This window comes from Rhinolophus sinicus, chromosome 16 (genome assembly GCF_057876585.1).
Source record: "Rhinolophus sinicus isolate RSI-liver-muscle chromosome 16, RSI-T2T, whole genome shotgun sequence".
Taxonomy (NCBI): domain Eukaryota; kingdom Metazoa; phylum Chordata; class Mammalia; order Chiroptera; family Rhinolophidae; genus Rhinolophus; species Rhinolophus sinicus.
In genome coordinates, this window is record NC_142516.1 from 102,247,319 (window position 1) to 102,265,102 (window position 17,784).

At 36.3% G+C, this 17,784-nt stretch overlaps 1 protein-coding gene across 8 annotated transcripts in view; it reads right to left on the reverse strand.

Moving 5' to 3' along the window:
- Positions 1-9,368: 9,368 nt before the first annotated feature.
- Positions 9,369-17,784, reverse strand: part of ZC3H13 (zinc finger CCCH-type containing 13) — a 95,053-nt gene continuing 86,637 nt past the window's right edge. For all 8 annotated transcript variants that reach the window (XM_074329987.2, XM_074329985.2, XM_019753548.3 and 5 more), the window contains 2 exons: positions 15,497-15,660; positions 9,369-10,216 (listed from right to left, as the gene is read on the reverse strand). In XM_074329987.2, the coding sequence (XP_074186088.2) occupies positions 10,046-10,216; positions 15,497-15,660 (335 nt within the window). In that variant the 3' untranslated portion in view covers positions 9,369-10,045. The remainder of the gene's footprint in view (positions 10,217-15,496; positions 15,661-17,784) is intronic.

Sequence of the window (17,784 nt, forward strand, 5' to 3'; positions counted from 1 at the left end):
ATGGGTGGAGGATCTGAATAGACATTTTTCCAAAGAGGACAGACATACAGATGGCTAATAGACATATGAAAAGATGACCAAGGTCACTAATCAGAGAAATGCAAATAAAAACCACAATGAGATATCACCTCACTCCTGTCAGAATGGCCATCATCAATAAGTCAGTAAACAACAAGTGTTGGTGAGGATTTGGAGAAAAGGGAACCCTTGTGCACTGTTGGTGGGAATGCAAATTGCTGCAGCCACTATGGAAAACAGTATGGAGGTACCTCAAAAACTTAAAAGTAGAACTACTCTAGTCCTTGCTCCTTTCTTTGAAATTTATTTTTCATGAGTACTTGACATACAATACTATTAATTTCAAATTTGCGACGTAATGACTAGACATTTATATGCCTTTTGAAGTGATCACCATGTAAGTCTAGTAAGCATCTTCCCCTCCCCCACCCCGGCACGGCACCCCCAGCCCCACGCTGGGCTCTGCAGCCCCGGGTTCCTGAGCCAGGAAGGCGTTCCCATGGCATCTAGCAGTGAAAATCAGTGAGGACTCTGTCTGCCCTTCCTGGGCACAAGGTGGCTGGAAACCCAGATGCCCTCTTACAGAGCCAGCACACAGACTCACTCCCTTGAGGGCCCTTACCTGATTTCTGGTGCAGGGGTGGCAGTTCGGGAGGCCCACAGACATGCAGGAAAGGACTGAATTGAGTGGCTTCGGCGTGGGAGCTGCAGGGATAGGAGCCATTGTCCCTGTGTGAGCGTGACACACACATAGCTTACAGGAGGGCACCATCTTTGCAGGGTTAAGCCCTCCCCGAAAGGGCCGAATCTGGGACCACATTGGTCTGGAGGATATCATGCATGCGCACTGCCTTGGTAATTAATGCCCTGGGTCCCTGCCCTCCGCATAGCTGGTGCTGTCGCCCAGGAAACTCGACTGCTTGGCTGCTGGCCCTGCCCCCACAGGCTGGGGAAGCCTGTTTAAAATGGGGGGAGGGTCTGTGTCAGGCAGCCTGGGAAACATCTGCTGCAGCGTAGATGGACAGAAGCAGACCTGAGCCAGGTGGTGGCTGGCCGTAGTGTTCTCAGGGCGTTTTTCAAGGGTCATTGTGGGCCCTGCACCAGTTTGGGAATCGAGACCACACAGAATTTGTAGAAACCACTGACCGTACCTCTTAGATCCATGGAACCCCGCCCTGCCCAACTAGAGCTGCATTGCTCTGGGTGCCTGGGTAGTGAACTCACCCCACAAAGTCTTGGAGGTCTTTTACAGAAGCAAACAATCCACAACAGCCCAGGATGATTTTGGTGGTGGGCAGTCACCCAAAAACTACTGCAGCCATTCGTGGGTAGCTCTCGGGAATTTGCGAGCCTGAGGTGGCTGGCTGTGGTGTTCTCAAGATGCTGTCCAAGGTGGTCACAGGCTGAGCATTGGCATAAGAACTGAATCTACATTAATTTTGTAAAAACCACCAGTCACATCTCATGACTCCCTTGAACTCCACGCCACCCAGCTAGTGCTGCATAACCGATGTCTCTCTCAACACCGGGTCAACCAGCCCAGCCCACACTCCTAAGGAGGCTCAATACTGGGCCTTACAGGCAGCTGGTGAGTGGCAACAGGCCTAGGGAGCCCTGGGCCTTTTGCTAAGCTGCTTCAGGCTCACTATTGATGGCATCCAGCTATGGTTTCCAGCAAGGCGACCGACACACAACTCCCGGTCCAGCACAAGCAGCAGCCAACCACATACAGCTTTGAGACTCCTACCAGGTAACTGCAGGCCAGTACAGGAAAGATGGAAATTGCTCTGCACAGGAGCCCCACCCAAGAGATACCGGAAACAACACACCTAGAAGCCAGCTTCAGACCACACCAGAGCACTACCTGGTTAGCCCCACAAGTGGAACATCCAAAGAGGGGTCCCAACAGGTAGAAGAGCCCACAGGGGCAAAGCCTCCTCTGAGGGGTCAGCCCCCACACAGCAGCTCATACACTGTTGGTGTAGCCAATCCTCGCAGCCAGTCAGCCTGGGAGTCAGTCCCACCCACTGATATGCCAAAAGCAATCGAGGCTCAACTACAACAGAACACACACAAGGGACACTCCTGGAACACACACACACACACACAGGAGATTAGGGAGACTGTGCAATTGGACTACACAGGGCACATACTACATAAGGCTACCCAGCAAAGACAGATCAACCTAATGCATACCGTGTTTCCCTGGAAATAAGACCTAGCCGGACGATCAGCTCTAATGCATCTTTTGATCTTTTGGAGCAAAAATTAATATAAGACCCGATTATATTATATTATGTTACATTATTATATTACATTCCTGGTCTTAGAGTAAAATAAGACCGGGTCTTATATTAATTTTTGCTCCAAAAGACGCTCTAGAGCTGATTTTCCGGCTAGGTCTTATTTTCGGGAAAACACGGTAGAAGCAAACACAGAGCAGCAGCCAGAATGAGGAAACAAACAAACATTTCCCAAATAAAAGAACAGGAGAAACCTCTAGAAAGGGAACTGAAAGAAATGGAGGCAACCAACTTTTCAGAGACTGAGTTTAAAACACTGATTATAAGAATGCTTAAAGAATTTAGTGAGAGTTTCAACAAAGAGAGGGCAAGCACAAAGCACATAGAAACCATAAAAAAGAACCAGTCAGAAATAAAGAATATAATAACTAAAATGAATATACTAGCAGGAATCAACAACAGATTAGATAAAGTGGAGGACTGAATCAGCGGTTTAGAAGACAAGGTAGCAGAATACACCCAATCAGGAAAAAAAACCCAAAAAGAATAAAAAACAATGAAGATAGTTTAAGGGACCTGTGGGACAACATCAAGTGTAACAGCACTCACATCATAGGACTACCAGAAAGAGAAGAGACGGAACAAGGGATCAAGAACCTATTTCAAAAAATAATGAACAGAAACTTCCCCAACCTGGTGAAGGAAATAGACATACAAGCCCAGGAAGCACAGAGAGTCCCAAACACGACAACCCCAAACAGGCCCACACCAAGACACATCGTAGTTAAAATGCCAAAGGTTAAAGACGGAGAATCCTAAAAGAGAAAGGCAGATAGTTATTTACAAGGGAGCTTGCATAGGATAGTCAGCTGATTTCTCAACAGAAACTTTGCAGGCCAGAAGGGAGTGGCAGAATATATTCAAAGTGATGAAAAAACAAAGGCCTACCTACAACCAAGACTACACTATCCAGCAAGACTATAATTTAAAATTGAAGAAGAGATAAAGAGCTTCCCAGATAAGAAAAAGCTAAAGAAATTCATCACCACCAAGCCAGTATTACAGGAAATGTTAAAAGGATTTCTTTAAGCAGAAGGAAGGAGAAAACAAACAAATGAAGATCAAAAATATTAATAATAAAATGGCAAGAACTATGTACCTATCAATAATCACTTTAAACGTAAGTGGATTAAACATTCCAATCAAAAGACATAAGGTAGGGGCCGGCCCGGTGGCTCAGGCAGTTAGAGCTCCGTGCTCCTAACTCCGAAGGCTGCCGGTTTGATTCCCACATGGGCCAGTGGGCTCTCAACCACAAGGTTGCCAGTTCAACTCCTCGAGTCCCGCAAAGGATGGTGGGCTCTGCTCCCTGCAACTAAGATTGAACATGGCACCTTGAGCTGAGCTGCCTCCCGGATGGCTCAGTTGGTTGGAGCTCGGGCTCTCAACCACAAGGTTGCCAGTCCAACTCCTCGAGTCCCGCAAGGGATGGTGGGCAGCACCCCCTGCAACTAATATTGAACATGGCACCTTGAGCAGTGCTGCCGCTGAGCTCCCAGATGGCTCTGTTGGTTGGAGTGCATTCTCCAACCACAGGGTTGCCGGTTCGACTCCCACAAGGGATGGTGGGCTGTGCCCCCTGCAACTAGCAACAGCGACTGGACCTGGAGCTGAGCTGCGCCCTCCACAACTAAGACTGAAAGGACAACTTGAAGCTGAATGGCACCCTCCACAACTAGAATTGAAAGGACAACAACTTGACTTGGGAAAAAAAAAAAAAAGTCCTGGAAGGACACACTGTTCCCCAATAAAGTCCTGTTCCCCTTCCCCAATAAAATCTTTAAAAAAAAGAAAAAAGTTGAAAAAAAAAAGACTTAAGATAGCTGAGTAGATAAGAAAACAAGACCCATGCAAATGCTGTCTACAAGAGACCAACCGCAGGTCAAAAGACACACAGACTGAAAGTAAAGGGATGGAAAAAGGTATTCAACACAAATGGAAACAAGAAAAAAGCTCAGGTACCAATACTTGTATCAGACAAAATAGACTTTAAAATGAAGACTATAAGACAGAGACATTACATAATAATAAAGGGATCAATCCAACAAGCAGACATAACCCTAATATCTATGCACCCAACATAGGAGCACCTAAATGTATAAAATATTGACAGTCATAAAGGCAGAGATCAACAGTAACACAATCATAGTAGGGGACTTTAACACCCCACTGACACCAACGGACAGATCCTCCATACAGGAAATCAACATGGAAACAGTGGCCTTAAATGAGATACTAAGTCAGATGGATTTGATATTTTTAGAGCATTTCACCCCAAAGCAGCAGAATACACATTCTTGTCAAGTGCACATGGAATATTTTCCAAGATAGACCACATGTTAGGCCACAGAAGAAGTCTCAATAAATTTAAGACTGCAATCTTATCAGGTGTCTTCTCTGACCACAGTGGTATGAAACTAGAGATCAATTACAAGAAGAAAATTGAAAAACACACAGAGAGACTAACATGCTAATAAATAATGAATTGGGTCAACAGTGAGATCAAGGAAGAAATCAAAAGGTACTTTGAGACAAATGAAAACACAACGACCCCAAATCTATGGGACACAATGAAAGTATTCCTAATTGGGAAATTCATAGCAATGCAGGAGTACCTAAAGAAACACGAAAACCCTCAAATCAACAGTGTATCTTTACATCTAAGGTCACTGGAAAAATAACAGCAAAATAAGCCCAAAATGAGTACAAGGAAGGATATGATCAAGATCAGAGTGGAAATAAACGAAATTCAGATTAAAAAAAAAAAAAATCAAAGAAATCAAGAGCTGTTTTTTTTTTTTAAAAAAGATAAACAAAATTGATAAACCTTTAACCAGACTCATCAAGAAAAAAATAGAGGACCCAAATAAATAACATCAGAAATGAAAGTGGAGAACTGACAACTGACACCATAGGAAAACAAAAAGTTTTTAGAAAATACTATGAGCAACTATATGCCGACATATTAGACAATCTGGAAGAAATGGATAAATTCCTAGAAGCATACAATCTTCTGAGGTTGAATCAAGAACAAACAAAAAATCTGAACAGACCGATTACTACCAGTGAAATTGAAATAGTAATCAACAAGCTCTCAACAAACATAAGTCCTGGAACAGAGGGCTTCACAGGTGAATTTTATGCAACATACAAAAAGGAATTAACACCTATTCTCCTGAAACTATTCCAAAATATCCAGGAGAGAAGTCTCCCAAGCTCATTTTACAAGGCCATCATTACCCTGATCCCAAAACCAGACAAAGACATTACAAAAAAGAAAACTATAGGACAATATCCCTAATGAACATAGATGCTCATTAGAACATAGAACTCAACGAAGAATTAGCAAACCGAATTCAGATATACATTAAAAAGATCATATACCACAATCAGGTGGGATTCATTCCTGGTAAGCAAGGTTGGTTCAATATCTGCAAATCAATTAATGTGATACACCACATAAACAGAATGAAAAATAAAAATCATGAGGTCGTATCAATAGATGCAGAAACAGCATTGAACAAAATCCAGCATCCGTTTATGATAATGGACAAAATCCAGCATCCGTTTATGATAATGGACAAAATCCAGCATCTGTTTATGATAAAAACTCTCAGCAAAGTGGGAGTAGAGGGAACATACCTCAACATAATAAAGGCCATATATTACAGATCCACAGTTAACATCACACTCAATGGGGAAAAGCTAAAAGCATTCCCCATAAGATCAGGAACAAGACAATGATACCTACTTTCACCACTCTTTTTCAACATAGTTCTGAAATTTCTAGCCACAGCAATCAGAGAAAAAAATGAAATAAAAGGCATCCAAATTGGAAAGGAGGAAGTATAACTGTCATTATTTGCAGATGACATGATACTATATATAGACAACCCCTCAGAGATTGCACACAAAAAAACCTCTTAGAACTGATAAATGAATTTAGTAAAGTAACAGGATACAAAATTAATATTCAGAAATAGGTTGCATTTTTATACACCAATAACGGATTATAAGAAAGAAAACAATCCCATTTACAGTTGCATAAAAAAAATACGAGTAAATTTAATCGAAGTAAAAGACCTCTACTCAGAAAATTATAAGACATTGAAGAAAGATTAGATACAAATAAATGGACACATATACCATGCTCATGGATAGGAAGACTATAGTTCAAATGTCCACACTACCTAAAGCAATCTAAAGATTCAATGCAATCTCTATCAAAATACCAATGACATTTTTCACAGAACTAGAATACTAAAATTTATATGGAATCATAAAAGACTCAAAATAGCCACAACAATCCTGAGAAATAAGAATAAAGCAGGAGGTATCATGCTACTTGATATCAAACTATACCACAAGGCTATAGTATCAAAATAGCATGGTACTGGCATAAGAACACATACACAGATCAATGAAACAGAATAGAGCCCAGAAATAAATTCATGCCTATATTGTCATTTAATCTACAACAAAGAATTTGCATGGGGCAAAGACAGTCTATTTAATAAATGGTGCTGGGAACACTGGACAGATACATGTAAACAAATGAAACTGGACCACTTTTTTATACTGTATACAAGAATAAATTCAAAATGGACTAAAGACTTAAGTGTAAAGACCCGAAACCATAAAACTCCTAGAAGAAAATACAGGAATAAACTTGCAGACATTATTATCCTTAGTAATATTTTTACTGATATATCCCCTTAGGCAAGGGAAACAAAAGAAAAAATAAACAAAAAGGACTACATCAAACTAAAAAGTTTTTTCACAGCAAAGGAAACCATCGACAAAACGAAGACATCCTACTGAATGGGAGAAGATATTTGCCAATGATACATCTGATTACGGGTTAATATCCAAAATTCATTAAAAACTCATACAACTCAACACCAAAAAAGGAAAAAATCCAATTAAAAATGGGCAGAGGAACTGAATAGACATTTTTCCAAAGAGGACATAAACATGGCCAATAGACATGAAAAGATGATCAATGTCACTAACCAGAGAAATGCAAATAAAAACCACAATGAGTTATCACCTCACACCTGTCAGAATGGCCATCATCAATAAATCAACAAACAAGTGTTGGTGAGGATGTAGAGAAAAGGGAACCCTTGTGCACTGTTGGTAGGACTGCAGATTGGTGCAGCCACTATGGAAAACAGTATGGAGTTTCCTCAAAAAATTAAAAGTAGAACTACGTTATGGCCCAGCAGTTCTACTCCTTGGTATTTATCCAAAGGAATAAAAAACACTAATTCAAAAAAATATATGCACCCCTATGTTTAATACAGCACTATTCACAATAACCAAGATATGGAAACAACCAAAATGCCCATCAATAGACAATAGGATAAATTGTACATTTATGCAATGGAGTATTACTCTGCCATAAAAAGAATGAAATCTTACCATTTACAACATGGATGGTCCTAGAGGATTCTGCATCAGACTGAGAGACAAATACCCTATGATCTCACTTATATGTGGAATCTAACAAACAGAATAAACGAAGAAACAAAAAAGAAATAGATAGAGAAAAAACTGATGGTTGCTAGACGGCAGGAGAGTTGGGGAGTGAAGAAGGTGTAGGGATTAGAAAGTATTAGGTTTGTGCAAAAGTAATTGTGGTTTAAAAGATTAAAAATAATTGCAAAAATCGCCAATTACTTTTGCACCAACCTAATACAAACTGGTAGTCACAAAATAGTCATGGGGATGTGAAATACAGCATGGGGAATGTAATCAATAATGTTGTAAAGACTGTAGGGTGTCAGCTGGGTACTGGACTTATAGGGAAGATCACTTCATAGATTATAAAAACGCCTAACCACTGTGTGTACACCTTAAGCTGATGTAGAAAAATATTGAATGTCAGCTATAATTAAATATGGTCACAGGGTATAAAGTACAGCATAGGGAATATAGTCAATGGTATTTAACAGCTATATATGATGTCAGAGGGGCAGTAGATCGGGGGGAAGGGTTATCACTTTCTGAGGGGTGTAAATACCTGATCATTATGTTGTTTTATACACCTGAAACTAATAATAAAACAAGAAAAACTTAGAAAAGGAAATTGCAAAGCAAAATTATAGTAACAAGTCTAAAAAAAAATACATTGAGCACGTCCTATACACTGATTTCAATACTGTGTTCTTTCAGAAAAAGGAGGAACCACCCTTTCTTGCTACAGAGAACAATATTCTCCACTATAATCAGGAAGTAGTTTCCCAAAGGGTATTCATTCTCCAGGGTTATTAAATAATTTACCTTTTCTTTTATTTATTCAAAACATTTACTAAATGGAAAAGGAATACCAGGAAAATCAACTTTTCGTTTGTAATTTTTCTTATACATGCTTTCGAAGTCATTTAAAAATAAGACCATTTCTTTTGCTGGGGACATATCTTGTACAAATTAAGTGTGCAACGAATGTTTCTTGAAATGAACAGAAACTTTACACCAGTAACATTATGTTACCGTTAGAGAAGAGGATACAAAACTACTGAGACAGGTATCACAGACTTACAGTTTTAACCAAAAAAACTGTGACAGGCAATGACCAAATTACAATTTTGACTGGTTTCCATTATTATTATTATTATTATTATTATTATTATTACTACTGTCTCTCCACAAATTCTGTAGCTTGGAATCTATTTCAAATCCTTCTTAGAGTATACTTAATAATTTAAATATATACATACATAAGAATGCAGATATACTGTAATTTTTAAAAAGTAAATCATTTTGCGTATTATAGACTGGAGGCAGTTGAATGTAATCAAAGGTTATAGCTCTGAAAAATTCGGTGGTAGGATTGCAAAGCTCAGATTACACAGGTTTGTTAACTCTTGGTTTGTTTCAAGGATTACCAAGTTATAGTTGAAGTACATCTTCAACTCCCCGTTATTTACAGCTGTCCAATGATAAGGACTTAATCAGTAAAATATCTGAAGTATGAAGCATGTAATGTTGATGACAAATGTTCCAGAACACTAGGAGTAAAGTTAATGAAGAGCAAAGTCAATCTCGAACAAAGAAAGGGAAGGTACATTTATTAAAAATAGTAGACAGTCTCTGATAACAAACAGAGCCATTCAGATTCCAAATATTCGTACATCCTATATACATTGCAACAATGCACATATATTTTAAAAAACCAAAGACCCATTAAGTAATGTTTTTTAGAACTTTAGAGAGATAAAAAGTATTTGGCTCTCCCCTGCTGGAGGTCTGCAAACACAGGACGCAGGCCCAGTCCCCTTTCCAGTGTTCTGCACAGCACGGTACACAGGGTGCACTCATTCTGTGAACGCGGTTTCTGGATAAAATCGCAGTTTCTTTAGGGATGATCCACAATGTGTCGGAAGCTCCATTTCATAAAAAATCTTCGTAGGTTGGAAGAGCAGGGACAACCGTTTTCCAAAACTTGAGTTTTAACAAAATGTACAAAATAAACTACTAAATCTAGATGCTTTCACATTATTTTGCATGAGTATCAAGTACTGTGTAAAAATTTATGTAAAATCTTAAGTTAGCCAAACTGTCTTTACACTTTAGATCAAAGTTCTTCTTCATTCTTTTAGCATGGCTGATAAATGTTTTCTGCCATTGTCACTAACAATGCCTGTGAAACCAAAGAACTTCGAAAAAGAATATGCACTGCTGAAGAAACATAGTACCAAAAACGTCACTGAACTTTGGTCTTAAGACACACATAGTTCCTGTTGGACACTGGATTGTGAGAGTTTATTATCTTCAGTCTTTTCATGTCCTGGGACGTGGCAAGTAGCCTTCCGCTTAAATAATCGCAGACTCAATCGTAATAGTTCATTGTCTACCACTGGAGCATTTGTGTAAGCTTGTTTTACTGTGCCCTATTTGGAGAAAACAAAAACAAATTTAAAAAGATATACATTATTAGTTGACAGTAGGAAAGAGGTTAACTTCTAACAAAAATATGAAAGTTATAAGAAAAATTAATTTGGGATGGATAGTAGCTGTATTAGATATTTCAAAGCAAAAGTAGGAAATGTTTTCAGACTTGAGGACTTAGGAAAGAAAGCAATCTTTAGAGGGCACCTAGTCTAACTTCTTGCTTAAAGTAGGAATCTTCTCAACAGTCCCTGGTAGGCAATCGACTAGTTTTTACTTCATTTCTAATGAGAAAACAAAATACACAGCACGCATTCTATGTTGAACAGTACCACTTGTTCTATGTGTTGAAATAAAATCTCTTCTATGGAGCTACACACTAATTCAGGATGACTTTACACGGCAATCTTTCAATTCTCTGAAGAGAAGCACTGAACATCCCACACTTCTTACTGGTCTGTTAAGTCCATAAGATGCAGGCTCTAGAACGGAACCAATTCTCAGTACACTGGTCAGTGCAGGATACTGAGAAACTATTACCTCCTTTGTACTAAAATGTGTCTATTATTTTAACATAAAGCTACATTAGCATTTTTGGAAGCTGTCATAAAATTTTGTTAAATGTTCTCCATGTATATAATGAAAATAAAGTTTGAGTATCTCCAGCATTCTGCCATTTCTCTTCTTGCTAAGATCCTTAAAGGAACTGTGGTTCCTTGATCTCATTTTAAATTTTTAAAATATTTTTTAAAATTTGTATGTTATACTACAGTAAAATTGACTTTTTATGTAGTTCTGTGAGTTTTCACTCATGCATACAGTCATGTAACCATGAACACAATCAGGACAGAGACGTTTCATCACTCAAAATAACTCCCTTTGCTGCCCCCTTTATTCATACCTTCTTTTATCTCTAACCCTTGACAATAAATGCTAAATTGTCCGTTACAATTTTGCCTTTTCCAGAACATCATATAAACGGAATCATACAGTATATATGACCTTCTGAAACTAGCTTCTTTCACTCAGCATAATGAGATTCTTCCATGTTGATAGTACTGGTATCTTGGTTATTTTTATTACCAATTAGTAATCCATTGTATGGATATGTCAGTTTATGTATTGAAGAACACTGGGGTTGTTTCCAATTTGAGATTATGAACAGAGCGGCTATAAACTTTTATGTACAGGTTTTTATATGAACACGTTTTCATTTTTCTAAGGTAACTACATAGCAATGGGATTGCTGGGTTAAGTATACATTTAACCTTATAAGAAATAAACTGTCTTCTGAAGTAGCTCTACCATTTTGTGTTCTCACCAGCAATATTATGGGACTTTCAACTGTTCTGCCTCCTCACCAACACGGTATTGTCAAGGTTTTTTTGTTGTTGTTTGTTTTGTAGCTATGTGTAATAGGTTGATAATGGTATCTCATTGCAGTTTTAATAGCATTTCGTAATGGCTAATAACGTTAAACATCTTTTCATGTGCTTATTAGATACCCATATGTCCTCTTTGGTGAAGTGTGTACTTAAGTCTTTTGCCTATTTAAAAAAACCGTGTTGCTTGTTTCTTACTGTTCATTTTCGAGTTCTTTATATATTCTGAATACATGTTTTTTCAAAATGGGATTTGCAAATATTTTCTCCCAGTACATTTGTCTTTTCATTCTCAGTCTGTCATAGAACAAAAATTTTAAATTCTGAAGATCAATTATCTCAAACTACAAAAGTTTGATTTAAAAAAAACAAAACACATTTATTATTAAAACTCTCTTCCCCCAATTGACTGGTCATATTTATGTGGGTTTATTTCTGGACTCTGTTTTTTTCCACTGATCTACATGTCTATCCCTTCACCAATACTGCACTATCTTGAGTGCTGTGGCTTTATAGTAAATCTTGAAATCAGGTAGTGTGAGTCTTCCAAACTTATTAATCTTTTGTTCATCTTTTGAAAACATTGTTTAGACTATTCTAGTTTCTTTGACTTCCCATGTAAATTTTAGAATCAGCTTGTCTATAACTACATCCTAACTACTAGGATTTTTACTAGGATTGTATTATATTGTAGACCAATTTAGGGAGAATCATAAACTTAATTGAGTCCTTCAATCTATGGGCATAATATGTCTCTCCATTTATAAAATTTAGGTCTTTCTTTGATTTTTTTCATCAGTGTTTTGTAGTTTTCAGCACATAGATCCTGCACATATTTTGTTACATTTATAACTATGTACTTTATTTTTGTGGGTAACCTGTTGCAAAGGGTGCTGTTTTTTGTTTATTTTTTTACATTTCAGTTCCCAGGTGCTTCTATATACTACTGCTCACATAAAGAGATACAATTGCTTTCTGGATGCTGACTTTGTATCCTGTGGTCTAGTTAACTCACTTAACTAAGACTATTTTTGGTAAATTCCTTGAAACATTTGATGTAGGCAATCACATTGTCTATGATTAAGACAGTTTTATTTCCTTTCCAATATGTATGCTTTTTATTTCCTTTTCTTGCAGTGCTGAACAGGCTAGGACTTCCAGTACAATGCTGAATAGTAGTTGTGAGAATGCACATCCTTGCCTTGTTCCTCCTAATCTCTGGGGGAAATCTTTCAAACTTTTACCATTAAGTATAATGTTAGCTGTAGGTTTTTTTGTAGATGCCCTTTATGAAGACTGTTAATTTCAGCTTGCTGAGAATTTTTATTGTGAAGGAATACTGAATTTTGTCATATGCTTTTAATGTATCAATTGATATGGTCATGTATTTTTTTTAAGTTTAGAATACTGAACCAGCCTTTCACTCTGAGAATAATCCATACTATATCACAGTGTTGTATTATTTTTATATATTGCTGAATTTGATGTTCTCTTATTTTTGAGGATTTTTATGTCCATGTTCATGAGAAATATTGATCTGAAGTTTTCTTTTCTTGTGATGTCTTTGGCTACAATATCAGAGTACTATTGACCTCATAAAATGAGTATTCCTGTCTCTTCAATTTTCTGTACAATTAGTGTTATTTCTTCCTTAAATGTTTGATAAATTTTGCCAGTGAAACCATTTGGGACTGGAGATTTCCTTTTCGGGTTAACTACAAATTCAATTTAAAAAAAAACAAAAACAGAACAAAACAGCAAAGGACTATTCAGCTATTCCGGTTAACTATTACTTCTTGAGTAAGTTTTGGTAGTTTGTGGCTTTTAGAGGAATTAATCCATTTTTCCTAAATTGTCAAATTTATGGGCATAGAGTTGTTTATAGTATTGTCTTATTATTCTTTTAGTGTCTGTGGGATCTCTAGTGATACTCCCTTTCATTAGTATTGGTAATTTGTATTGTCTTTTTTTCTTTAATCAGTATGGGTAGGGAATTAACAATTTTATTCATCTCTTCAAAGAATAAGCTTTTGGTTTCACTAATTTTCTCTAATGTATTTCTCGTATGAATTTTATTGATTTCTGGTATTATTTCCTTCCTTCTGCTTGCCACAAGTTCTGTACATTCTTTTATTAGAATACTAAAATTAGATTTAATCTCATTGAAAGCACCTAAGTGTCTCTTAGTATCCCTTCCCCTATCTCTTCTGATATGTACTATAATTTATAAACTTTAAAAATCATTCTCCTAAACAGAAATGATGCCAATTTATGGAGTTCAATGGTTTTCAACTGTCTGTCATCTGATGAGGTACCACCTACCCCCTATTCTGTACTTTTCTTTCACAGTCACATATAATTTAAAGGTTTTTGTATGTTTTTCTTACATGAGCTCTCTAGCATCTTAAGTTAATTTTTCTTCAGCTGTGCCTTTTTCAGCTTTTGTGCTAATATTTTTAACACTGAGCAATCAGAAGGTTTTCCATGCTTTCTTTAGATGGATCATTAAAACATTTATAATACACCATTACAACTTTTTATAAAAATGTGTCACATGATATATTAGTGGCCTGTGCTCTGTATGAAGGATGACATGGTTCTGAACAATGGTTCTCAATAAAAAATTTAGTGGGGTGTTTTTGGTTGTCACGATTTTTGAAGCCATGATGGCATATTAGAGAAACCAGGGAATATTACAAAATATTTTTTATAAAAAAAGAGGACAGGATTCTGATTAGATTGCAAACCACATAGTCTTTCCCAACTGAGGTTCCTTACCTAAACCAAACAGAAAATGATTTGAGTGATTTATTTTCATTTCAATACCAAGGATCGTAGTAGCTAGTACCATTCTGGAAGCATAAAAGGTTGATTCATTACATATAAGCTTAGAGCACTAGCACGTGATTCCCTCAGAGAAATTTTCAGCTGAGAAAGGGTACAAGGAGAGATGGGCACCTAAACAACAGAATAGAGAGAACTAAGTACATGTTGAAATTGGAGTGCAAAGGAGAGAATGATTGTAGCCACTCTGTTGAAAGGAATTCTGAATCAGGCCTGTAAGCAGGGAAGCCTTTAAAATTCTTCGATTCCTCATATCTGTTTCCATCTTAATATTTGGAAATGAGTTCATCCTTCTCTTTTTCATAAATTGAATGTCCTCCCCAAATTTGATTATTTGGCTTTAAAGAAGTCTCCTTTTCTTTTGCAATGTTTTTCTTAATGTCCCCAGGTGAAAAGCTAATAAACATTTCTCTAACTTTTTAGGACCAACTCTCTTCTGTCACAATACCCATGGCCCACCAAACCATGTTCCCAAATAAAAAACCCAGTTTCTTAACTTTAAAAAGCCTAAGATGTTTTCAATTTCTCGTGATCAGATTTCTTCCAAATCTCAACTAATTTCTGTTTCTCTTATGTTTCAATTCCTTTTACTATTCTCAAGTAAATGCTTACATATAATCATTTATATTTATTTCCTTCTCTTCCAACTTGGTACTGTCTCATAAACACTATTTTTATAAATATCTTCACCACTCTTTCTGGGAAATTTTTTCCTTGAACTTCCAATTTAAATAAATTTCTAGTATGTTTTATTATGCAAGGTAACTTTTCACAATGAAATGAAAAAATATTTCACAGAAATAGAGTGTTTCAAAGTGTCTTTATACATCACATTTTGAATAACTAATTATATTCAACACAAATGTCCTATTAAAGTAAAATGAAAAGTATTATAAATTCTAATAGAATTCTTTCTTTTACATGTATAGAAGACTAGAAAACCAAACTCATAAAAACAGATAATTAGACTATAATCTCACATTAAAACTATCAAATGAAAAGTATACGTCATTCATACCCAACAAACACTTTGCATTTTTTCCAAGGAAACAATACCTTTTCATTTTTAACAAGCTGTTTTCGGATTGCAGAATCCCGTCTGAAGCATAATGCTTTACAACATGGCCCAAGATTACTAAGAAGACTTGCTCTTTCTTCCTTTCTCAGTAATGCAGCCATATTGAGAGCCCCCAATTCATTTTCAAAAAGATTGTCTGCATCTTTCAAAAAAAAAAAAAAAAAAAAAAAGCATTAAAAAAGCATTTAGTTTTCCTAAAACAGAAAAGTGTTACCAACTGCTTGGATGAATATTCCACAAAGTCTATACTTCATCAAAGTTACCAAAATTGGCGAAAATTATTTAGGTATTCTCTGTGAGAGTCATTAGACCTGCAGTTTTGTTGTTAGTCTAAAACAAAAATAAATACTCTGATAGCCACTTTAAGCTTAAGATATAAGAAAAGCACACTTGGGGAGATAATTTAGACACTGATTACTATGACCGAGAAGATTAAGTTCAAGTTAAGAATTAGTGAAGTCAAATTCAGAATACTGTATACCATCAACAACTACTTAAAATTCTAGACTTCAGGACTTTACTAGAGAAAAATTCATATGTAGTAATGTAACTACATTCTGGGACCTTTAAAAAAGCACTTAGGAAAGTAATTAGGTGTTAGACAATCTGCCAATTTTACCCTAGATTTGGTCACTATAAAAACCTGGATGATTTAAAATAATATCACTTAGTTTTAAGTCATAACATGCAAGGTCGGGAAAAGAAATACTTAAACTTTATAAAAATTAAAGAATCAAGGAAACATCTAATAAAAATAAAGAGGATGGATTAAAAATAGAGAAAAAGGAAGTCAAAGTAACAGAACAGGGCCAGACACTAATCAAAATAAATTACAGGAAGAGCAGTAACTTCAAAGCTAGCATTCTAAGAGTTGGCCAAGAGTACCACAGGTACCAGGTACTGTTTCTATAGCAACATGATCAAACAGGTTAATGTTAGAGCCCACAAAGGAACGCAGTAAACACATAGGCTTAAAAAAAAAAAAGACACATTTGACTGAGAATAGAACCGCATTACACATTTCATTTTCTTTTTCTGAACTATAAAGTATAATGAGATAGGATAATTAAAAACTAGTTTCATGTAATATACCTAGTCATTAAATTATATACCTAGTCAATAGGTATACAACGTAAGAAAAGTGTAAATAATAAAGAAAACCTCAAAACTAGTTCATGAACTCTGGCATCTATCAGAATCCTGAGGAGCTTTTTAAAATACAGTGGCAAGGCTCTACCACCAGACCTATGGAACCTTCACAGTTGGACCAGGGTACCTTACGGAAAAAAGGGCAGTTCCTCAGCTGATTCAGACATACAAATGTTTGAGCCAAACAATGACATAGTCATATATACAAACTATTTAAAAAAAAAAAAAACACACCAAAAAAACGTTAACTCCCATTCTATTATAGATACTAATATAGAAGAATTCTGTACTGAGTCCATGCCGTCCTTGAAAATTGCTTAGTAGGACAAATTTCTTTTGACTGGAATCTGTATCATTTTCTGTTTTCACAACAGAATATAAAACACACACTTGCAAACCTCCCTAGACAGACTTAAAACATACCATATTTTGCCATGTATAATGCGCACCCATGTTTTCGGCCCAAACTTTCAGGGAAAAATATCTTTCGTTTTAATTTTTTAATTCAAAATTGTATTTGTTTACATTTAGGTACTTGTTTTTTGTATTATAAAGGAATTTTAGCATTTAGTTTTTTACACATTATGGTACAAGAAATTTTATGCAACAAATAATTACAAAACATAACAGATACAAGATATTTTATGTAACCAATTTACGATATTTATGCATCATAGAAGGCCAAGAACTCTTGGTCATTGCAAGTTTGTGGTAAGTGCAACAAAACCAATTATTGTATCCCAGGGTATTATTTTGCATATGGATATCGTAATTAATTTCTAGAGTTAAACTTTTAACTCATAAGTGTAAATAAAATAATTAAAAACATTTATATCGATATGGGATTAGTACTACCCATGTATAATGTACATCCTTATTTTTCCCTCACAAATTTGGGCAAAAAAGTGCACATTATATACAGCAAAATACAGTACTTAAGGACAAGTAAAACAAAGGAAACAAAATAATTAGAAAAATGTAGCACAAAAGAACTTAATCATATCACAATCAGAAAACCTAGACAAAAGCAATTTAAATTTCATTAGTCAGCTGACCCTTGAACAAGATGGGAGAGCTGGGGTACTGACCTGTCGGGCGCAGTTGAAAATTTGTCTGC